Source organism: Lutra lutra, chromosome 4 (genome assembly GCF_902655055.1).
Source record: "Lutra lutra chromosome 4, mLutLut1.2, whole genome shotgun sequence".
In the NCBI taxonomy this organism is placed as follows: Eukaryota; Metazoa; Chordata; class Mammalia; order Carnivora; family Mustelidae; genus Lutra; species Lutra lutra.
Window position 1 is genome coordinate 117,913,194 of NC_062281.1, and position 24,947 is coordinate 117,938,140.

At 35.5% G+C, this 24,947-nt stretch overlaps 1 protein-coding gene across 1 annotated transcript in view; it reads right to left on the minus strand.

Annotated features, from left to right (window-relative positions):
- Positions 1 to 24,947, minus strand: part of CCDC18 (coiled-coil domain containing 18) — a 112,966-nt gene that overhangs the window by 29,698 nt on the left and 58,321 nt on the right. Inside the window, 11 exon segments of the mRNA XM_047725455.1 lie at positions 2,426 to 2,629; positions 4,427 to 4,570; positions 5,571 to 5,687; positions 10,637 to 10,736; positions 12,847 to 12,922; positions 12,925 to 13,059; positions 13,484 to 13,647; positions 18,303 to 18,387; positions 18,390 to 18,419; positions 18,422 to 18,443; positions 21,596 to 21,763. Coding sequence (XP_047581411.1) covers positions 2,426 to 2,629; positions 4,427 to 4,570; positions 5,571 to 5,687; positions 10,637 to 10,736; positions 12,847 to 12,922; positions 12,925 to 13,059; positions 13,484 to 13,647; positions 18,303 to 18,387; positions 18,390 to 18,419; positions 18,422 to 18,443; positions 21,596 to 21,763 — 1,245 coding nt within the window.

Consider the following 24,947-nt stretch of genomic DNA (forward strand, 5'->3'; position numbering starts at 1 on the left):
ATTTAAAAAAGTACTTTCCCCATTTTTAATTTAAGTTCAATTAATTGACATATAATGTATTACTGGTTTCAGAGGTAGAGGTCAGTGATTCATCAGTCTTATGTAATATCCAGTGCTCATTACATCATATGCCTTCCTTAATGTCTATCACCCAGTTACCCCATCCCCTCACCTCTACCCCCTTCAGCAATCCTCAGTTTGTTTTCTATGATAAAGAGTCTTTTATGGTTTGTCTCCCTCTCTGGTTCCCTCTTGTTTTATTTTTTCCTCTCTCCTGCTATGATCCACTGTTTTGTTTCTTCAATTCCACTTATCAGTGAATCATAGGGTAATTGTCTTTCTCTGATTGACTTATTTCACTTAGTTAGCATAATACCCTATAGTTCCATCCATATTGTTGCAAATGGCAAGATTTCATTTTTTTTTTGATGCTGAGTGGAATTCCACTGTATATAAATACATCTTCTTTATCCATTCATCTGTTGATGAACATCTGGGCTCTTTCCATAGTTTGGAAATTGTGGACATTGCTGCTATAAACATTGGGGTGCAGGTGCCCCTCTGGATCACTACATTTGTATTTGTGGGGTAAATACTCAGTAATGTAATTGCTGGGTCATAGGGTAGCTCTATTTTCAAATTTTTGAGGTATCTTCATACTGTTTTCCAGAATGGCTGCACCAGTTCACATTCCCACCAACCGTGTATGAGAAAGGTTCCCCTTTCTCCACATCCTCGCCAATATCTGTCATTTCCTGACTTGTTAAATTTAGCCATTCTGACTGGTGAGAGGTGGTATCTCATTATGGTTTTGATTTGTATTTCCCTGATGCTGAGTGCTGTTGAGCGTTTTTACATGTTAAACTGTCCCTTTAAATAATTCCTCACTTTTGGGCGCCTGGGTGGCTCAGTGGGTTAAGCCGCTGCCTTCGGCTCAGGTCATGATCTCAGGGTCCTGGGATCGAGTTCCACATCGGGCTCTCTGCTCAGCGGGGAGCCTGCTTCCCTCTCTCTCTTTGCCTGCCTCTCTATCTACTTGTGATCTCTGTCTGTCAAATAAATAAATAAAATCTTTTAAAAAAATAAATAAATAAATAATTCCTCACTTTCACTTTTTCAATTAATTGAGCTTATTGTATCCACAGAAAATCAATTATACTATACTTAGATACTACTGATAAGGATAGAGATGAGATAAAAATAGACAGCTTCCTAGGAGCTTTCCCTAAGAGACTTGCAAATGCCCAACATAGTCTAATAAAAATTCCTTATATATTCTTTTTCTTTAAAAATATTAGAAAAAAATATTTATTAGAGAGAGTGCACAAGCATGAGCGGGGGAGGAGCAGAGGCAGAGAGAGAAGATGACTCCCCACTGAGCAGGGAGCCCAACACAGGACTCTATCCCAAGACCCCATCTCAAGACCCTGGGATCACAACCTGAGCCCAGGGCAGACACTTAACCAATTGAGCCACCCAGGCATGTCCCCTTATATATTCTTTATTAGTCTAACCAACCAGGTATGTGAATAAAAGCACTAAATTTACCAAAATTAAATGTAAAGATACTTTAATGCAATTCCTATACTGTATTAGTAACCATAATAAAAATCAGAGGACTCACAGGCACTTTTCTGAAACACCAATAAAAACATTTTTCTAGAAGTCTAAGTAATTAACCCAAGCATATCAATCTAGTATTTTTTTTTTAAGATTTTTTTTTTTTTATTTATTTGAAAGACAGATCACAAGTAGGCAGAGAGGCAGGCAGAGAGAGAGGAGGAGGAGGCAGGCTCCCCGCTGAGCAGAGAACCCAGTGGGGGGCTTGATCCCAGGACCCTGTGATCATGACCTGAGCCAAAGACAGAGGCTTTAACCACTGAGCCACGCAGGTGCCCCTAATCTAGTATTTTTAAGCAAAGTTGTTACCCTTCTACCAAATCTTGGGCAAATACAATTTATATTATTGTTCTTGTTATTAAAAGTACTTTCTCTCAGTAAGGGTTCTGGACTACAGGTTTCATAACAGTTATAAACTTAGTAGCTACAAATGTAAACATTTTACTCAAGAAAGATTAGCTTTTTTTCTTCCAAAAGATAGCTTAACTCACTTGAAAATCCAAAAGTACTCTGTAACTCAATTTATTGAAAACTAATGAGTTTGGCCAAAACTCAGTTCCAAAGGTCTTCTTATTTATATTACTAGGCTACACTAAATATAACACTTCTCTTCTTAAAACGTTTTATTTAGCAAAATATACATAACATAAAATTTACCACTTTAACCAGTTCTAAGTGTAAAATTCAGTAGCATGAAGTACAGTCAGTGTGTGTAAAAGTTAATATAATCTATAATCTAAAAAAGTAAATGCTGAAATTTTAAAAAGATTTTTAGTAAGGTAAAATTATTTAAAATAGGGATTACTTTTTCTTTAGAGAGTTGCTTTATTTCCTCCAGTTCACTTGAGAGCCTTTCTACCTCTCTCTGAGCTTGGACTTGTTGACGACGAGCCTCCAACAATTCTGCGTGGGAGTTCTGCATCTGCTCCCGAGCTAGCCTCAATTCTTGCTCCGTATCTATGGCCTCCTTATACTGAGTTGCAATGTACTGTTCCTGTTCTTTCAGAACCTGAAAAATACAAGATATTTGTAGGTTTCAAAATGAAGTTATATAGATTAACCTATTTCTTATTTTGATTTTTCTTTTAATAAGTGATTTCCCCAACCCAACTCAATCTCTATAAACTTTAACACACAAGGAGCGCCTGGGTGGCTCAGGTCACAGTCCTGGGTTGAGCCCTCTATCGGGCTCCCAGTGGGAACCTGCTTCTCCCTCTCCTCCCTGCTTGTGCTCTATCTCTGTCACTATCTTTCTCTCAAATAAATAAAACCTTCAAAGAAAAATTTAACATACATCATCCACTGTGAAACTGATACTCACAAAATGTTTTCTCTTTTTTTAAAAATTTTTAATTTTTTATTAACATATAATGTATTATTAGCCCCAGGGGTACAGGTCTGTGAATGGCCAATGTTTCTTCCTTTTAAATGATAAGAAAATGTACCGTAATCAATCTGGGACTAACTGTATTTTGCATGACTAATATGCAAGCTGTATAATCCTTTATCATTATGACTATAACATGGCAGAATATATAATAATATAAAGAGACCAAAGAAGCTAATATCTGATTATCCATTTCACAGATGGAGAATGCACTGGCATGGATAACCAAAAGCCACCATTAATCCACATGTTTGGGTTAAGGTCATGACCTTATTTTCTGTAAAAGTAAAATTTGCCACTGGGACTGCTACTCCTTCTGAAACATTTCTGCATTACTACTCAGTTAAATCCCTAGTAAAGTATTGTTTTCTTAGAGAAAAAAATATCAGTGAAAAGTAAGTTAGTTCTAAATTAGCTTGGTGAGGGAGATTAGAAGGTAGGTAAATTGACTTTAGGGCTGATAAGAAGAAATGAATATAAATCATTAGGACCCTGACGTCTGGAATGGGGATCTTGGGTCGAACTGTATTACATATCAGTATAAATCTCATGTAAATATTTTTAGTCTTCCTTTGTTAGGGAACATGAAATGAGTGGACCAATAATGATTTTCTTTTCCCTGGGGCCCAAACTTGCTCTCAAAGGCCCTGCTTAATTTATGTGTAAATTCAATGAATACTTATTCATGCTTACTATGTGATATGTGCTGTTTTAGGTATTGAGGACTTAAGAGTGAACAAAGGAGACAAAGTGGCTACCTCTATGGATTTTAATCCTACTGAAGCAGACAGACAATAAAGAGCTATATGCAAAGTTTTAAAGTTGATTATAAAGAGCTATATGTGAAGTTTTAAAGTTGAGTATAGTATTTAAAAACAAAAAAAGTTACATATATGAGAGCTCTCAGAAGCAAATTCACTTTTTAAAAAGGCAAGTGGGTAGAATGGGTTCACCCAGTCAACACACATGTAAACTGTTAATACAAAGACATCAAATTTCATCTGGCAACTAACTCAATATACTTGGTTTCAATATCTGTTCATTCATTCTCTGGAGGGAGTTCCTCAAGACAAATGAGTATATGTTATTAATATCTGTATCTCCAGCTCTGTTTCATAGCAGGCTCTCAATAAATATTTGTTGACCAAGTAAGCACATATTGTGGGTTTACTATATGACAGATACCATGCCAATGCCTGTAGGCAATATAAAGATAAGATGATGCCCTTCCCTATAATTGGAATATCAGAGTAAAATATTTAGAAAGGTCAAAGAAACCCAATAATTATCTGACACAAATAATTAGCCTAAAAATATTAGGGCACAGTTTCCGTATTTTAAAACTAACTAGTTTAAAACAAAGATTTATGCCACTTTTCAGATAATATTATTCTGTTCCTTAGAAAATAATTTGCTTACACTTTCCATTTCTTTCATCTTTTGTTGTGTTCGTTCATTTTCTTTTTTCAGTTGACTTATCTCCTGTTCATTTTGTAGCGTTATAAACTCTTTTTCTCGAAGCTGTTCTTTGGAATTTTGTAATTTTTCATTCAAACTTTCTATCTGAATTTTAAACAGAGCAATATTAATGTAACTAAGGAAAAACAGTTCTTTAATCATAACTGCAATCCAAATAAGTCAAACTTTAAACATATTTATATACAACAGCAAAATATAAAAATGTATTTTTCTTAAGACCACCATAACTTAGACATTAACATCAGAATTCTTATGCTTAATAAGATGCTTATCTATATACCTAAAATATACTATAAGAAATCAAGTCTCAATCACGTTTGTATAAGGATAATTAGAGTACATTAAAACAACAGATGTTACACTACCTCACAAGTAGTTTTATAGGTAATATGTGCAAGAGGTAAAAAATATAGTTAGTGAAAACAAAGTCCTCTTCCCACTGTGTTCCTTCCTTAGAGGCAACCACAGTTAAGAGACTTACAAATCCTTCCAGAGATGTTTTACATATATTCAAACATGCACACATGATGATAAACATGTGGACACACTGAGACAAGAGAAACTACATTCAAAGTAATATTAAGAGGGTAATTATCAGGGGGTAGGGAGTGAGGAAAATGAGGAAATGTTGGTCAAAACATATAAGGTTTTTGTTGTATAGGATGAGTAAATTCTGGAAATCTAATGTATAGTGTATGGTTATAATTAGTGATACTGTGTTGTATACTTGAAATCTGCTGAGAACAGACCTTAAGCATTCTCAGCAAAAATAAATAATTAAAATAACTGAGGTGATGGCTATGTTATTTAGCTTTATTGTGTTAATTACTTCACAGTGTATATCAAAACATGTTGTATACCTCAAATATATGCAATTTCTGTCATTTATATGTCAATAAAACGGGAAAAATTAAAAGGAGAAAAGTGAATTTAAAGTAACATGTACAAGGTGGTTAAAATTATGTAGTATTTTTATTATATGTGTTCTATAAAAAAGCCATATTATGTTAATAATAAGTAGATGCTTACAGTTAAGGAGTTATTTTTAAAAACAATATAAAGCGTGTAATTTTAAGTAATTTACCTGTTTGTTGCATTCTTTAAGTTCCAATTCTGATTTCTGCAGAGTACCTTCTAATTTAATTATTTTCTGTTCCATTTCTCCCCTGTGTTCACGAATAGTCATATCCAAATGTGTAACCTAAATACCAAAGTAAAATTAAACTACTCAACTTAATTCTAATGTTAAAAATTGTGTTCTTGGACAACTATCATATGATCTCCCTGATATGAGGGAGAGGAGATGGAACATGGGGGGGTTAGGGGGTAGGAGAAGAGTAAATGAAACAAGATGGGATTGGGAGGGAGACAAACCATAAGTGACTCTTAATCTCAAAACAAACTGAGGGTTGATGGGGTGGAGGGGGGTTGGGGGGGGTGGGGTTATGGACATTGGGGAGGGTATGTGCTATGCTGAGTGCTGTGAAGTGTGTAAACCTAGTGATTCACACACCTGTACCCCTGGGGATAAAAATATATGTTTATTAAAAATAAAATTAAAAAAAATTGTGTTCTTGGAATGTGTTTTAAAATTGTTTACAGTAAGTATAACTGAGACATAAACTCATCTCAGATTATTTTACAAAATGAGAAAAAATATTCATTGCTTATTGATACTGCATCTTAAGCCTCATATATATTATAGAAACTTGAAGAAAAGATGCAACTATATTCATAAATATCAAATAAATGATTTAGACTTCATTTCATGCTAAACAAAAGCTGCTAAACACAATGCAACATAATAAAAATTGTGGAATGCAGCAAAAGCAGTGTTTGGAGGAAAATGTACAGCACTGAATGCAAATATTAGAAAAGAAGAAAGATCTGAAATCAATCACTAAAGCTTCCACTTTGGTAAACTAGAGAAAGAAGAAGAAATTAAATCCAAAGTAAGCAGAAGAAAAGAAATAATAAAAATTAAAGCAGAAATCAGTAAAATTAAAATTAGGAAATTAAAAAAAATTAGGAAATCAACAGAGAAAACCAACAAAATCAAAAGCTGATTCTTGAAAAGATCAATAAAATCAGTATGCCTCTAGCCAGACTAAGAAAAAAAGAGAGAGGACACAAATTACTAATACCAGAAATGAAAGAGAAGACATTACTATAACTCTCAAAGATGCTAAAAGGATAATAAGGAATACTATAACAACTCTCTGACCACAAATTTAATAAAACTGATGAAAGAGACCAATTACTTACAAGAGAGAATCTTCCAAAACTCACACAAGAAAAGACAATCTAAATAAGCTTATATTTATTAAAGGAATTAGTAATACTTTCCCAAAGAGAAAGCAGCAGGTCCAGATGGGCTCTCTGGTAAATTCTACCAAACATCTAAGAAAGAAATTATACCAATTCTTGCAATCCGATTCCGAAGACAGAAGCAGAGGAAATACTTTCTAACTCACTCTATGAGGCCAGTACTAACCTAATACCAAACCAGACAGACATTTCAACACACATTCACAATAAAATCAGTCAACAAGGAATCGGGGGGACTTGCTCAACTTAATAAAGAATATCTACAGAAAAACAACAGCTAGTATCATACTTAATGGCGAGAAACTCAAAATGTTCCCACTATGATCAGATACAAGGCAAGGATACTCTCTCTCTTACTGCTGCTTTTCAACACTGTTCTAGCAGTCCTCACTAAAGCAGTAAGACAAGAAAAAGAAATAAAAGATACACATCTTAGGAAGGAATACAAAACTATATTTGTTTATAGATAACATAATCATCTAGGTGGAAAATCCGAAAGATTTGACATAATAATTCCTAGAACCAATAACTGCAGAATACAAGAAGTACACAAAATTTAGTTACCTTCCTATATACCAGCAATAAGTAAGAGGAATTTGAAATTAAAAACACAATATGATTTATATTAGCACCCCCCAAAACAAATACTTAGGTATAAACCTAGCTAAATATATACAAGATCTATAAAGAGAAACTATGAAACTCCAGTGAAAGAAATCAAAGAATTAAATAAATAGAGAGCTAGTCCATGCTCATGGATAGGAAGACTCAATATTGTCAAGATTCAAGATGTCAGTTAGTTAGTTGCAACTAAATCTATACGTATATTCAAGGCAATTCAATCAAAATTCCAGGAAGTTAATTTGTGGATATTGACAAACTGATTCTAAAGCTTACATGGAGAGGCAAAACACTGGATATTCTTAAGCAACATGATACTAAAGAAGAACAAAGTTGGAAGAGTGACATTACCTGACTTAAAGACACAAAAGAGCTACAGTAAACAGACTGCGGTACTGGCAAAAACAGAGATGAACAGATAATTGTACAGAAGAGAATCCAGAAACTAAATATGTCAATTAACCTTTGACAAAGGAGCAAAGGCAATACAATGCAGAAAAGATAGTCTTTTCAACAAATGATGCTGGAGTAAGTGGACAACAACATGCAAAAAAAACTAATCTACACCACACCCTTCACAAAACTTAACTCAAAATGGATCACAGACCTAGATATAATTTGCCAAACTATAAAACTTGTAGAAGATAACATAAACTTTGGATGACCCTGGGTGACTTTTTAGATACAAAGCCAAAGGCATAATTCATGAAATAAATAATAAGCTGGACATCATTAAAATGAAAAACTTCCGTGAAAGTCAATGTCAAAAGATTGTGAATAAAAGCCACAAACTAGAAGAAAATATATGTAAAAGACACACCTGAAAAAGGACTTGTATCCAAAATATACAAAGAACTCTTAAAATTCAACAACAAGAAAACAAATTACTCAATTAAAAAATGAGCCAAATCAGTGGGTTAAAGCCTCTGCCATCGGCTCAGGTCATGATCCCAGGGTCCTTGGATCGAGCCCCGCATCGGGCTCGATCCCAGGGTCCTGGGATCGAGCCCCGCATCGGGCTCTCTGTGCAGCAGGGAGCCTGCTTCCTCCCCTCTCTCTCTCTCTCTGCCTGCCTCTCTGCCTACCTGTGATCTCTATCTGTCAAATAAATAAATAAAATCTTTTAAAAAGAAAAAAAAAAATGAGCCAAAGACTATAACAGACACCTCACCAAAAAAGATGTGCAGATAGAAAATAAGCACTGGAAAATATCCTCCATCCCATATGTCATCTAAGAAGTTCAAATTAACCAGGAGATACCACTACACACTAATTAGAATGGCCAAAATCCAAAACATTGACAATAGCAAATGTTAGCCAAGATGTGGAGCAACAGGAATTCACATTCATTGCAAATTGGTACAAGCCACTTGGGAACACAGTTTGGAAAGTCTTACAAAATTAAACATACTCTTACCATATGATCCAGTAATCATGCCCCTTGATAATTACCAAAAGAAGTTGAAAACCACATTTAGATACCACCTTACACCAGTTAGAATGGTCAAAATTAACAAGACAGTAAATAGCATGTGTTGGAAAGGATGTGGAGAAACGGGAACTCTCTTTCACTGTTGGTGGGAATGCAAGTTGGTGCAGCCACTTTGGAAACCAGTGTGGAGATTCCTTAAGAAATTAAAAATAGAGCTTCCCTATGACCCTGCAATTGCACTATTGGGTATTTACCCCAAAGATACAGATGTAGTGAAAAGAAGGGCCATTTTACCCCAATGTTCATAGCAACAATGGCCACAATTGCCTAACTTTGGAAAGAACCAAGATGCCCTTCAACAGATGAATGGATAAAGAAGATATGGTCTATATACACAATGGAGTATTATGTCTCCATCAGAAAGGATGAATACCCAACTTTTGTATCAACATGGATGGGACTGGAAGAGATTATGCTGAGTGAAATAAGTCAAGCAGAGACAGTCAATTATATGGTTTGCTTACTTGTGGAGCATAAGGAATAAATAACATGGAGGACATGGGGAGATGGAGAGGAGAAGTGAGTGGGGGGAAATCGGAGCGGGAGACAAACCATGGGAGACTGTGGACACTGAGAACAAACTGAGGGTTTGGGAGGGGAGAGGGATGGGAGGTTGGGTGAGACTGGTGGTGGGTATTATGGAGGGCACATATTGCATGGAGCACTGCGTGTGGTGCATAAACAATGAATTTGGAACACTGAAAAAAAATTAAATTTTAAAAAATTATATCCACATAAAAACCTGCACACGGATGTTTATAGCAGCTTTATTCATTTAATTGTCAAAAACCTGGAAGCAACCAAGATTCCCTTCAGTAGGTGAATGGTTAAGTAAACCGTAGTACACTGAGACAATGGAATATTATTCAGTGCTAAAAGAAATGAGCTATGAAGAAATGAAAAGATGTGGAGAAAACTTAAATGAGTATTACTAAGTGAAAGAAGCCAATATGAAAAGACTATGTACTATATGATTTCAATTATATGACATTCTGGAAAAGGCAAAATGATGAGACAATAAAAAGATCAGTGGTTGCTAGGGCTGGGGGAAGAGGAAGAAGGATGCTATGTGGTGCACAGAAAATTTTACGGCAGTGAAAATACCCTGGCTAATATATCATAATGATGGATATGGGTGATTAAACATTTGTCCAAACCCAGAGAATGTACATACAAGAGTGAATTGTAATGTAAACTATGGAGTCTGGATAATTATAACGTGTAGGTTCATCAACTATTATCAAATGTACCACTTGGGTGGGGAATGTTGATAATAGGGAAGGCTGTGCATTTATGGTAGCAAGGTGTATCTGGGAAATCTCTGTACCTTCTACTCACTTTCACTGTGAACCTAAAACTGGTCTAAGAAATAAAGTCTTTAAAAAAGATGTCTTTTGAATAGTTTTGCTCCTCCAACAAACACAATATTAAAGGAGTTACAACTCCTTTAATTCCATTGTCTTATGATATGCAATAATGTAAGAGATCAAAAGATTCGAATACTAAGCTAACCTTCATTCTCAAAAATCAACTTGCTATAAAAATAGCAAGATGAAGAAAGATGACATACTACTAACTTTTAAAATATTAATGAACACAAACATATATGTTTTAAAAAGGTCCATTTTACCAAAAAGTGGTGACCTCTGAAACCCTGTGTAATTGTACTGTAAGAGAAAATTTCATTAAATTTAATTAAGAAAACCAACTTGAGCTGCTCTTTGCTTTAGTTCCCAATTTCTCTCCTTAAGTGCCTGATCCATTTCAAGGAGTTCTTGCTTTTTATCTTCATTCTCCATCTTGCATTCTCTGCAATTTATCAAAGGAAAAAGGTCAAAGCAAATAGTAGGAATATTATAGTTTTAAAAAATTAAGTCAATTGGGTTAACATCCTGTAAGTTAAAAGTGATTAAAATATATGCAATTATTTCTGATTGAAAGGGCTCAAATTAAAGAAATACTGTATGAAGAAAATGACTGGTATCAATAGTTACTTTAATAGAGTATTCTCAAAAGGTAAAAGTTAACTCAAACACTATTACTGTAGACAATTTAAACTAAATGTTAAAGTACTCCTAAGATAGAAAACTGAATCAGAGAAAGTCAATTATCATATTGTTTCACTTATTTGTGGAACATAAGGAATAGCATGGAAGACATTAGGAGAAGGAAGGGAAAAATGAAGGGGGAGAAATCGGAGTGGGAGATGAACTGCGGACTCTGGGAACAAACTGAGGGTTTTAGAAGGGAGGGGGTCCTGGGAGGGTGAGCCTGGTGATGGGTATTAAGGAGGACACTGCAGGGAGCACTGTGTATTATATGCAAACAATCAATCATGGAACACTACATCAAAAACTAATGATGTACTACTGTATGATGACTAACATAACCCAATTAAAAAAAAAAGTTTAAAAAAACTGAATCAGTGTAAGAATTTTTAAAATATGTCCATATTTTTCATTTACAGATCAGGAGAGCATTTGAAAGTCGTTTCTGTATAACAGCTCTAAGTTTATTACAGTTGAATGAGGCATTTATCTCACAATTGGTATCTTCGATATCCACAGCTCAGTAAATGACCACTGTTTCTCATGGGAATTTTACTCAAATGACGCCTTACATATATAGCAAAGTATTGAAGTCTAACATTTTTTATAAGCTGTATCTCTCGTAAAACCTTAACTTATTTATTATTTTATATTCTAAAAATGCTTAATACTGACACAACTTTAAGACTACTACCACTTAGATCAGAGAGTGCAATCAAAGAATTTTAATTTGGAACTCTATGTTCCAATACGACAAAAGCTAAAAATGTTCATCTTGAAAATCTTCATATGGTTTTCCAGACTTAAATATAAACAATATTGAACAAAGGTACTGATTTTAAAAAGCAGATTGTGAACTTCTTTAATGAACTGTTTACTATTCTGTTAAAAGTCTCAACAGTTAGGGGTGCCTGCGTGGCTCAGACAGCTCAGTGACTAACTCTTGATTTAGGCTCACAACAAGATAGATGTTCTTCATCATATGGAGAATACATACTAATAGGTCCAATAGAGGAGACAGACTATAAATAATAAACAAAAGGAAAAACATAAAGTGCTATGTTAGAGCATTAAATATGTTAGTACATCTCTCAATTCCTGAAGTTGTCTTAAAGTGATGAGATAATGCCTGGGTGGCTACTTGCGAGTAGGTGGTTGGAAAAGGGCCCTTAGAGGTAATATGAAGGGCAAGAGGTCAGCCATTCAATCATTATTTCAGGCCAAAAAGATAGTTACAGCAAAGTCAAAAAGTGGGAAAAATTTACTAAATTTTAAGTATCAACAAAAAAATCCAAGCTTCAGGGTGCCTGGGTGGCTCAGTGGGTTAAGCCTCTGCCTTTGGCTCAGGTCATGATCTCATGATCTCAGGATCCTGGGATCAAGCCCTACACTGGGATCTCTGTTCAGCAGGGAGCCTGCTTCTCCGCCCCACCCACCCCCTGCCCCTCTGCCTGCCTCTCTGCCTACTTGTGATCTCTCTTTGTCAAATAAATAAAATCTTAAAAAAAAAAATCCAAGCTCCTTATCAGGGAATACAAAGCCCTACATGACAGGGTTCCTGCCTGTTTCTCTGGCCTCATTTTATACTGTTCCCTTTTCTCCTGGCCTTTTTGTTGAAGATATAATATAGGGGAGGGTCAAAATAAAATGGTCCGAAGACCAAGGATGGAAATATTAGTCATGAAGAAAGGCTGAATTAGTTAGAAGGAGCATGGGACAGGCTGCCTGGGATGAATAACAGTGAGCCAAACACAGCTGAGAAATTTAGACATCTAGAATTAAACAGCAAACTTTATTGTATAACCCAAAGAGTCAGAGTAATAAAGTGAAATACCTATAATTGTGGTATCATTTCTTACTGTTTAACATACCTAAGTTCAGCTGTGAGATCCTTTATAGTAGTATATTTTTCCTCTAATGATAATTGAGCCTTCTGTAGTACATCTTCAATTCCTGAAGTTGTCTTAAAGTACTTTTTAATTCTCCATGAGCATTTTGGAGTTCAGACTCTAATGCTTCCCGTTTCTGCAAAGCTTCTGTTAGTTCAGTTTCAGTGTTATGCTGTAATTTTTCTAATTCCTTCACTGTTAAAAGGAAACAATAATTTTAGAATTATATAAAAACCATTTTTATTAAAAATTTGTAAAAAAATTATAATTAAGAGGGCGCCTGGGTGGCTCAGTGGGTTAAGCCTCTGCCTTCGGCTCAGGTCATGATCTCAGGGTCCTGGGATCGAGTCCCACATCGGGTTCTTTGCTCAGCAGAGAGCTTGCTTCCCCCCCTCTCTCTGCCTGCCTCTCTGCCTACTTGTGATTTCTCTCTGTGTGTCAAATAAATAAATAAAATCTTAAAAAATTATAACTAAGAATATCCAATTTATTCATCAACAAGAGGCAAAATACTGACCACTCATTGTCCCTTCTAGCCCTACTAACACAAATGCTCACATTATTCCACTTTTCAAATATAAATATACAGGCAGCTAAGCTCAGCTAACCTGTTGCTTACCAGAATTTGTCTTCTTATCTAGTTCTGTCTTTGTCTGTTCTAAGATCATATCTAACTGAGAGAGATGCATTGCTTTATTTTCTCCATCTCGTTTTAGGTACATTATTTCTTTTTCCATTTTAGAGAGTTCTTCTTTATACTGATCCATCTCAAGTTTTACTTGCCTGGTTAAAAGCAAAAAATAAAACAAGTAGTAAACGATAAATTCAGAAACCTAAAAGCCAACTGACTTTTCTCTGACTAAACAAAATCTGTAAGTTATTTAAGAGCAAATATCAGCAAAACATCTAGTCAGAATCTTGGGTCATCCTTAAGTCATATTATTAAAAATGCTCCAACTAAAAGATTGTAATTCTGCACCAATTATGTACCACTAAATAGGACTGTACTACCTGGTAATATTTAGCAAGGCTAGCTTCTTTTCAATCTAACTACAGTTAGCTTGCAAAAAAGCTTTGTATACTGAGTATGTATGTATCCATACATAGATAGGTGTCTCATTCATCTGGAATTTCTGTTATCTGCAACACAGAAAAGGAAGCCAACCAATCAAAATATTCACCATAATGACCATACTACTCATAGGAGAATCAAGTGAGTTATTTTTATTCAGACCTTTATTATTATGTTATCCTTTTAGCTTTACAAGGGACTAGTGGGGTTCCCTAACTAGTGCAACTTTCTTGCTTTAGAGTTGAGGAAACTGGAAGTTCAGTGAGTTGTCTGGGAAAAGACAAATAACTATTAACAGTGAGAGAATCAGGTTTACTAACTTTCAGTCAGTCCTGAGCTTATTCCAACATGGAAGATCTTCTACCTATTGACAAATTAACATAGTGAGAGACAGTTGTTTTTTTTTTTTTTTTAAGATTTTATTTATTTATTTGACAGAGAGAGATCACAAGTAGGCAGAAAGACAGGCAGAGAGAGGAAGGGAAGCAGGCTCCCTGCTGAGCAGAGAGCCCTACGCGAGACTCGATCCCAGGACCCTGAGATCATGACCCGAGCCAGAAGGCAGAGGCTTAACCCACTGAACCACCCAGGCGCCCTAGTGAGAGACAGTTTTAAGCCCATTTGTTGGTAATTCCAAAGTGATATTCACTAAGTAAACAAGTGCTAATGTCAGCCTCAATGGTGGGTAGAACTGACGCTCTTTGAATCAACATTTTTTTGTTGTTGTTCTTTATGTCTTGGATACTTTGTAAATTGAGTTTGCAAGCAGGAACATTGCTTTTGTAAATGCAATTTAGACAAATGTGGATTTGTTCAAGAGGTTTTTAATCTGATGTCCATGAATGAACTTGAGGAGAACTATAAAACTCCTGAAACAATATGCAAAATTATGTATACATATGTTCTAGGTATAGAAAATAATCCACAGATCTTTATCACACCCTCAAATTTGTCCATAGTCCAAAAGCTAAGAAGCTTATTAGGTAAGTGCTAATTACCCTTTTATATTTCTAAAATCCCATGTAAGTGATTTTTAGCTTGATTAATTTCTTATATTACAGTAGTATAAAACATAATTAGAAAATAATAAATGCAAGAGGTTGGCATATAGTACCAAATATGACAGCTTGTCAGCAAAGGAATTGGGAGAAAATTACATTAAAAAAAATATAAGAACTTGAAAAGGACAGTAATCTACAGACATTTAGTAAAAAACCAGAGCTCTGTACTCTTCAAGATTTTGTTGAGGTGCTACTGTATTTTTCGGCATGGTACAATAACTGATGTATGTAATGATAATCCTAAGACAACCAGAAAAATTTAAAATAACAAGAAAATAATATATATTTTAGAAAATTTCTGCCAAGAGGAGTTTTTTGTTTTAAAGTTTCAGTACTTGGTAAGGTAAATTCCACTCTTATTTATTTATCAGCAACTACTCATTTTTTTTTTAAGATTTTATTTATTCACTTGACAGAGAGAGATCACAAGTAGGCGGAGAGTCAGGCAGAGAGAGAGAGGAGGAAGCAGGCTCCCCACTGAGCAGAGAGCCCGATGCGGGGCTCGATCCCAGGATCCTGGAACCACGACCTGAGCCGAAGGCAGAGGCTTAACCCACTGAGCCCCCCAGGCGCTCCTACTCATTATTTCTTGATGCTAGGTAAATGAGGCATTAGTATAATATAATAAATATTTATGGATTTGAAATTTTTAATTATTATATAAATAATCCAATACCAAAAATTTTTCCCTTTCAAAATTTTACAACAGGCTTTAAACACACCCAGTTTTTCCAGAAATATTTAACTGTCTTACTGGAGAGTTATTGAGAACAATCAACTCTGAGATTGGAAATAAAGCCAAGGAAGGGTTATGCAAACATAATACTAAACTTTAAGAATATGATGGCTGGCTCTCTGGCCAGACTCTCTGGCCTCTTCCAATGTAAAATAAAAGTGCTATATGAGCCTCAGCACTGAGAAACCAGGGTCAGGATCTTTTACATGAAGTGACATTTGCATGTAGCACCAGAAGCACCTTTTAATACTTGCTTCAAAAAGTTAGTTTCCTTTCTTTCTATCTGAGGATATTTTAGTTCTAAAACAGATCCAAGGAGATATTTAACTGTTATAACTTTAGGGAGAGAAAAACAGAGTTTTATAAATTGTAGTTCCAGAAGGGAAAGAAGCAATAGTGGGACCAGAGAAAATGAAAAAACCCTGCTTCATGAGGAAAAGATAGCATGGAACTAGGATATTTCTTTCTTATGAAGTTTAATCATTTTGCTCATAAGCTTCTTATTAGTATTGGGGACTTACTTTTCCTCCTAAATGTGCCTATTAGCTATAATCAAGGAAAGGTTTTGTCTAGAAGTCAAAGAGTGAGAATAAGAAAAGTAACAAGCGTTGCTTCAATTTTCCCATTGAAACAGAAAGCAAGATCATCAATGACAGCAAAGACTGGGGAGTGGTTGTTAGGAGTTTTGAAAGAAAATGACTAAGTATGAAAGAGTCCTCTACAGAAGTTAGTAATGTTGTGATTGCCAGACAGCAGGTCCCTTAAGGGACCTTAAAGGATGAAATTATGAATTTAAAGTAAGACTGATCAGTGTGCTTATATTTTCCTCCAGCTTCTCTAAAGATGCAAGCACAGAGTAGTGTGAGTTGGATTTTTAGTGCTGTGTAGAAAAAAGTAAGAAAGAGATAAGAGAATTTCAAGTAGATGCAAATCATTAGTTTTAATGACTGATCAGAATTTAAGCTGGGTAAAGAAAGGAGAAGACATCAGGGAATGAAACAGTGATGGAACTGATTAATTAAGTCCTGGTGAGATCAAAGAACTGTTTAATTTGGGGGTATTAAAGGGAATCAAGTGATAATAGAGGTATAGATGCCGAATATTCAGATTACAGAAAAACCAGAGATACTGAAATGATAGGATCTAGAGTAAATCATGTGAGTGAGTGGCTGAGGTATGATAGAGCTCAAGATCATTACAGGAGAGGGATCTTTAATGAGAAGCTAGCATCTCAGATGGATCAGCTAACATATTGAAATCCTCAAGAATAATGGTGTTGGAGTGGTGTTGGAGGAATCAACAGTACATCAGGTGGCCTGTAGGTGTCACCAACAGGGAGGAATGATATGGTCTGAAGACCAGAGAAAAAAGTTTTAACTTTAGAGGGGGCAGGACATGAAGCAGGGTCCTTAGGGAAAAATAAAATTTCTGTTAAAGCGAGAGGGGAAAAAAAAGTAGGGAATATAGAGAATGTCTTTCAGGATGGACTGTGAATTTCAGAGGACAAGTAGAGGTCTCCGGAAGTTGGGATAAGCTGAGAAGGAAACAGTGTATGTGGTAAGGTTTGGGGAATTAGTATGAGAGATGACTGTTGACCTGGAAATACACAGCTTCTTGTGGCATCTGGCATTAGCAAGGATAAAGTTATTATGTAACTATTCAAGCAGACTCTGGTGGTGAGGCTGTTGTGTGGGAGATACCAATCAGTGGAAGAAAGAAGGTCTGAAGAACTGTGATCTTAAGTCTTAAACACAGGGCAATCTTCTTGACCCAGTTGAGAGAGTTGACATCTAGAAAAGAAAGTTGCTACTCAATGCACAAGGCCTGATCTTTACTCCTGCCAGTGGGAGAGAAGGAACCTGGGGACATAGGGTCCTAGTTCAAGTTAACTCTTGATTCCTGTTGATAGCATGGTGGTTTGAGTATGAGTGTATTATTAATTATGTAAACTCTTATTGACAAAGCATAAGGGGTCTGGGGAAGCTGAGGCATGCTTTCAGCTATGGGTCCCTTTCTTAACCAATTAACTATTGATTCCTGGGCCCGGCTTAGCAAAATTAAATCAGAATCCTTAAAGGTGAGACCAAGGCATCAGTACTTTTTAAAGCTTCTCAGGTAATTTTAATGTTCAGTTAAGGTTCAGAACCACTGCTGTATTCTGTTAAGTTATTCTTTCCCGTAAACAATTAGACACCATGAAAGTTTTCAATGAGTACATCTTTACCTAAAACTTTCAATACTATTCACAATTTAATATAACACAGCACTTGCTGAGTGCCTATGAGGTATAGGGAACTATGCTAACTGTTGTGGGAGGACCCAAAAATACACCAGAAATTATTTTGGCCTTAAGGAACTTATAATACAATAGGAGGATAAAGAATATTAAAATACAATACAAAAAAGGCATAAAGAAAAATATAAAGGTACAAACAAAATGCTAAGAACACGGGCTGTAAAAAAATTCAACCCTTAAGCAAATACTTCACTTAACATTATCTGATATTGAAATTCAGGTAACTACTGATAATGAATAGGAAGAAAAAGAAAAAGTAACATATCCATTTACCTGGCAGTACCAGTAAGCTCAATAACTTTTTGCCTTTTTAAATCGGCTTCATGCGAAGCTGCTTCACATTTCTCCTCCATTTTCTCAACTTTTCAGCTGAACTTTCCCTTTGTTTTGAAGTTCTTGTTCCAGTTTTGACACCTTGAAAATGTAATTTTCTTTAGGTATTTTAAGTTCAGTCACATCACAATATTCTTTGGAAGAAAAATATTTACATAACTATGTAGTCTAGCCTATCATTCAATTTCAGATGTATTATAAACCTCAAAGTACAGACGAGGAAGCAAATGTTTCAGTAAAAGAAAAAAAAAAAGCAAAACTTAACTTCGTGTAGGATATTTCATTCATATACATATTTATAGAAGTAGCCACATCATAACACCAAAGTAGGATTTACAAGAATTGAACAAAATAATGGTAATGTTTCCCTTTTCTTCTTTTTTTTTTTTAAAGATTATTTATTTGACAGAGATCACAAGTAGGCAGAGTGGCAGGCAGAGAGAGAGAGAGAGAGGAAGGGAAGCAGGCTCCCGCTGAGCAGAGAGCCTGATGTGGAACTCGATCCCAGGACCCTGAGATCATGACCCGAGCCGAAGGCAGAGGCTTTAACCCGCTGAGGCCACCCAGGTGCCCTGGTAATGTTCCCCTTTTCATTTGAAATGTTTTCTTCGCTTGCAAACTATTTTGCTTTCCTTCTTCACAAATTGGCTCATTAGATGAAGGATTTCTAAATTCCCAACTGCCCCTCAAAGGTTACCACTTTCACTTGCTCCTATTGATAGAGGTATTTCCTCCTATATAAGTCAAATTGCTTCACTGGTGTTCTGAATTCATTTTCCTCAGGAACTTATCCACTTTCTCAGGAATTCATACTATTGACTATCACTCCTCTCTCCTTCTGGCTTCTTTATATTATCATTTAAACATGTTCAAGATATTCCCATCATAAAAAATTACCCATACCTCTACCTGACTCCAACTACCACCACCACACTTTCTTTCCTCCTCGTCAAAGCCCAGTTTCTCAGTTTTCTATGCTTGTTGTATCATCTCACTTCTCACTCATTCCTCCACCCAAAGCAAGTTAGCCATTCTACAGAAACTGAGCAAGGTCACTAACGACCTCTATGTTGATCATCCTAGTGGACATTTCTCAACCTTCATTTTATTTGATACTGATTGCAGCAGCCCAAGACACCAAGTATCATTCCTAATTTCATGAAATAGTTACTTTGGCTTCTATGTACCACATCTCACAGACATCTGCCCAAGTCAATCTTCCCACCTCTCACTCTGTATTTTCTTCCTAGTTAATCTCAGTCACTCCATGTTTTCAGTGAACATTTACATGACTTTGGTTATGTTAATCTCTGGCTAATAACTTTAATATCCTTTCTGCTCTTCTTTTTTTTTTTTTTTTAAGATTTTTATTTATTTATTTGACAGAGAGAGAAATCACAAGTAGACAGAGAGGCAGGCAGAGAGAGACGGGGAAGCAGTCTCCTGCAGAGCAGAGAGCCCGACGCGGGGCTCGATCCCAGGACCCTGAGATCATGACCTGAGCCGAAGGCAGAGGCTCAACCCACTGAGCCACCAGGTGCCCCCCCCCTTTTTTTAAGATTTTATTTATTTGTTAGAGAGAGAGAGAGAGCACGAGCACAGGCAGACAGAGTGGTAGGCAGAGGCAGAGGGAGAAGCAGGCTCCCTGGAAAGCAAGGAGCCCGATGTGGGACTTGACCCCAGGACGCTGGGATCATGACCTGAGCCAAAGACAGCCATTTAACCAACTGAGCCACCCAGGCATCCCTCCTTTCTGCTCTTCTAAGACCTCTCACTAAATAACTGAATACAGATTGTAAGTTATAATATCCACACCTCTAACTCAAATTCCAAGAATAAAATTAAAATATACCCAGGTAAAAACTAAAAGGAATCATCAAAACCCACCCACTCTGCATTTTATTAAATAGCACACTCATAAGCAGAAAGAATCTGAAGAGTAATAATCCAAAAGGATCTAACATGGAATCTATACATAGAGAAACATGAATGAAAGGCAGAAAGAGAATATTGTATACACTGGAAAATTTACTCCAAATACTACAGAAATGTTTAGATTTAAAATTCTTTAGACCCTCGGGCGCCTGGGTGGCTCAGTGGTTAAAGCCTCTGCCTTCGGCTCAGGTCATGATCCCAGGGTCCTGGGATCGAGCCCCGCGTCGGGCTCTCTGCTCCCCAGGGAGCCTGCTTCCTCCCCTCTCTCTGCCTGCCTCTCTGCCTACTTGTGATCTGTGTCTGTCAAATAAATAAATAAAAATTTAAAAAAAAAAATTCTTTAGACCCTCAAAGAAGTTAAAGAACATACAAAAATCTCTTAAAACAAAGATCAAGAAGAAAAAAAATTTACCAAATAAAAAATACAAACGAACTGGTAGATTTAAGAGAAAAAAAAAGAGAGAGAGAGAGAGATGGAAACCATAAAATCATTATGGAAATGAAAACAACTTCAGAAGGAATAGAATTTTAATCAATTCTATAAGCAAGAGTCAACAACAGGGGACTTAGGAAGTGGTAATCAAACACAGATGAGATGAAGAAATGCTTCTGGATGAAGACTTTTACAAAAGGGATGGAGAGCTGCAGAACAGCTGTCTCTAAAAAAAAGAAAACTTGATATGTTTGAATGTATTGAGGGATTCTTTAGTTCCACTAGAGAGGCTAAGGATGAATTCAGAATACGTAGATAAAAAGCCATCCAAATGACAAAAAGGTGAGTGAGGTGTTGTGAGATTACAGGGAACTATCATTTTCTAATTCACACATTTTTGTGAAGTTTGAAAAAGAGAAACCACAAAAAATATGAAATATCTGTCTGAAGAATTCATATGAACTGGCAATGAATGAAAGAAAAGATTCAATTCTAGTATTAAATTCCTAGGATTCTTTCCACTGGAGTGAGAAGTTATTTTTAGAAGTCAGTAGTTTCCTCTGGGATTTTTCTTGTAGTGCACTGCTTTAGCATTGTTTAGGGATTATCACAAGTCCTGATCCAAAAAACATGGTTGAATGAAGAAGTCTAAATTATAACTAAGTTCTACGGATGACAAAAATGTATTCAAGGTGCCAGTTAGAATATACACAAATACAACTTCACCCATTTTTCAATGTTAACACAGAATATTTCTTACAACATGAAATCTGTGAGGTAAACAGCAATATAACAAAATATTTATTATTGATTATTAAAATTTCTATTTCATACAAGTGAAACTATTTTGACCAATAAGATATACCTGTTTTTCAAGTTTAGTTTGAATGTCTTCTAGCTCTTCATTTCTAATTGTCTCTTGTTGTAACATTTGCTGCTGTTGCTGAAGAGTGTGCTGTAGAATAACATTCTGCTCAGCAGTCTCTTGAAGACTGTGATTTTTTATCTTTAGTTCTTTCTGTAAACAGTATACCTAATAAATATATACATTTCTCATTAAAATGACATTTCAATAAGAAGTCATAACGTCAAAGCTGTCTTCCTTATTATCTTCACTTGTCACGTTGAATGATTGTATTTATGGCTATTGTTTGTTATATGGAAGGTCAGGTTCACTTTTCTGATGGGAGTATATGTTAGAAGGGTCTGCTTATAAGGCTGACTCCTGGCTGGTGTCTGGGAATGTGTTTTTTTTTTTTTTTTTTCTTAATTAATTTTTATTTTTTCAGCATAACAGTATTCATTATTTTTGCACCACACCCAGTGTTCCATGCAATCCGTTCCCTCTACAATACCCACCACCTGGTGCTCCCAACCTCCCACCCCCCACCCCTTCAAATTCTCAGATCGTTTTTCAGAGTCCATAGTCTCTCGTGGTTCACCTCCCCTTCCAAATTCCCTCAACTCCCTTCTCCTCTCCATCTCCCCTTGTCCTCCATGCTATTTGTTATGCTCCACAAATAAGTGAAACCATATGATAATTGACTCTCTCTGCTTGACTTATTTCACTCAGCATAATCTCTTCCAGTCCCGTCCATGTTGCTACAAAACTTGGGTATTCATCCTTTCTTTTTCTTTTTCTTTTTTTGGGAATGTGGCTTTTGAAACATTCCCTAAGTGATGAGATTGTCTTGCCTCGCTATGGCACTGAATCATGCTTTCCTTCTGGGAGTCTGTAATTTTGATCCCTGTCCTAGGGGACCAACCCACAATAAAAAACCTGAACTTTGAGTCATAAACAGACTTCTCTGGGCAGAAACGCCGCACACATATTGCCACATTTCACTGCTATAGAAATGAACATGTTTTATCTGAACCCCTCCCAGAAAAGGGAGAGACCCCAGGAAGCCATGGATTTCTCCACACTCTATATAATGACTCTTTTCTCCTTACTGAGAATACACGATAGCCGAAAAAACACTGCACACATGTTAGGTGCTATTTATTATATTATCATTGCTACTACTGCTGTTTATAAAATAATATCTCAGTAAGGTATGTGATTATTCATGCTCCAAAAAAACATATAAAGGAATGACAGTATCACTAAGAAAGTGTATTCATTCTTGCCAAATATTTAGGACTTGAATATGCTGGCCTCCAAAGCAGCTTTATAAGATACCTTTACAATTATTTGGAAGTACCTATTAAGAAGGAAAAAAAATTCCCTTTGTCCTAGTAACCCAAATCCAATAAAACTGCCCAAAGAAATTATTTTAAAAAATCATAGTAATAACGCAGCATAATATAATATATATTTTATAATATTCTTTATGTGCTCCCAAAAGAAAGGGGAAAGCTTAATAAATGATGATACATCAATCTGATTTAAAATGATGCAACCATTTAAAATATTTATTTATTTTTAAAGGTTTTATGTATTTGTTTGAGAGAGAATGAGAGAGAGAGCATAAGAGGGGGAAGGGTCAGAGGGAGAAGCGGACTCCCCACCAAGCAGGGAGTCCGATGCGGGACTTGATCCCGGGACTCCAGGATTGTGACCTGAGCCAAACGCAGTTTGCTTAACCAAATGAGCCAACCAGGTTCCCTAAAATCATAACTTAAAGACAGTAGGAAATATAACATTTTACAAAATGAAATTAAGGGGAAAAAAGCCCCCCAGGAATTACATTTCACTAACATAATTATTAAAAATATGCAGGCAAATAGAAAACTGAAAACTTATGTATAAGAAAGTGGATTGTAGGTAAATCTTTAAAAAATATCTTATTGTTGCTTACATAATAACTATTTTTAATATGAAGGAAAATAAAAGCCACTCCTTTAAAGCAAAAAATACCTTCCCAATAAGTATTCCAGAAGGAAGGAATTTTAAACTGCTAAGAAATAGTGGAAGATAACCCTGATTTGGTCCTTTTTTCTAATTATCCAGCAGTTGAACAGTCAGTAGCACTGTCAGCAGCAAAGAGAAAGTAGCAAAAGAACAGTCAGTAGCAAAATATTCTTTGCTCATGATGAGAAGCTCTTAAGTTTTGCATTTTTTCATTATATGCTGACACTGTATACTTGGAGAACCTTAGGCAACTAACCAATTTCTAATTCTATTATTATAGTTCTTTTTTATGCCAATCTACTTAATTTTGTCTACATGAAAATAATTTGTTTAGTGCCAACATGTATCAGTATCACCTGTTTTCTCTGTTTTACTTGCTAGCCCCCAAGAAAACTGCAGATAACACTTAGTGCAATAGTTTATTTTATACAGAACTAACTTGCCTGCAAGATACGTTCAAATACTATTTTTTTCTTTATTGGAACATCCTGTCTTATAATTTATATAGTCAGAGAAAAAGATCGTCAAAATATTAAGAAGAGATGAAACAGAAGAAAAAAATGATAAGCCTTAGCCAAACACCAGGAAACCATACCACATAATAACAATAAAAAAATTTATTTCAGCAACCTGGTCACTGGCAAAATAATTTCAATTAAAAATATTTTCAATTAAAATATCAACCTGCATATATTCAATTTAAAGTGGTATTAATTGTACTACCCTTTAACTTCCACTTGACTTTAAAATATAAGAAATAGATTTTACATTATATTCTCTACTAAGTTATTATGTTCAGAGAATAATTTTCCTAAGGGATTTATCATTTTATAATTAGGGTTAAGAAGAAATTAGAAATTATACTATAAAATCTACTTGACAATTAATTTTATCCAGATTATATCTGAAGGAAAAATACTCTCACAATTATTACAAAAAATAAAATATAACCCAGGGATGCCTGGGTACCCCAGTCAGTGGAGCGTCCGACTCTTGGTTTTGGCTTAGGTGGATCGTTAAGATTGAGCCCTGAGTTAGGCTCCGTGCTCAGTGAGGAGTGTACCCCTCCCTCTCCACCTGCCTTCCCCCTGCTCGTATGCTCTCTTTCTCTCCAATAAAAAATAAAATCTTTAAAATAATTAATTAATTAAATAAAATATAACCAGAAAAGTTACTGATATGATATGATGCCAACTTCTTGAAATTTAAATCTATCAATTTGAATAAAAATACCAATAAAATGATTGATTTTATGCAAAAAATGTTTAGGGTTATTTACACCTATTTGTGTTTATCTTTTCCTATCATGTTAACAATGTAATTTCTGCATCATACTTTTATCACTTTTTAAAGCATTTTAATA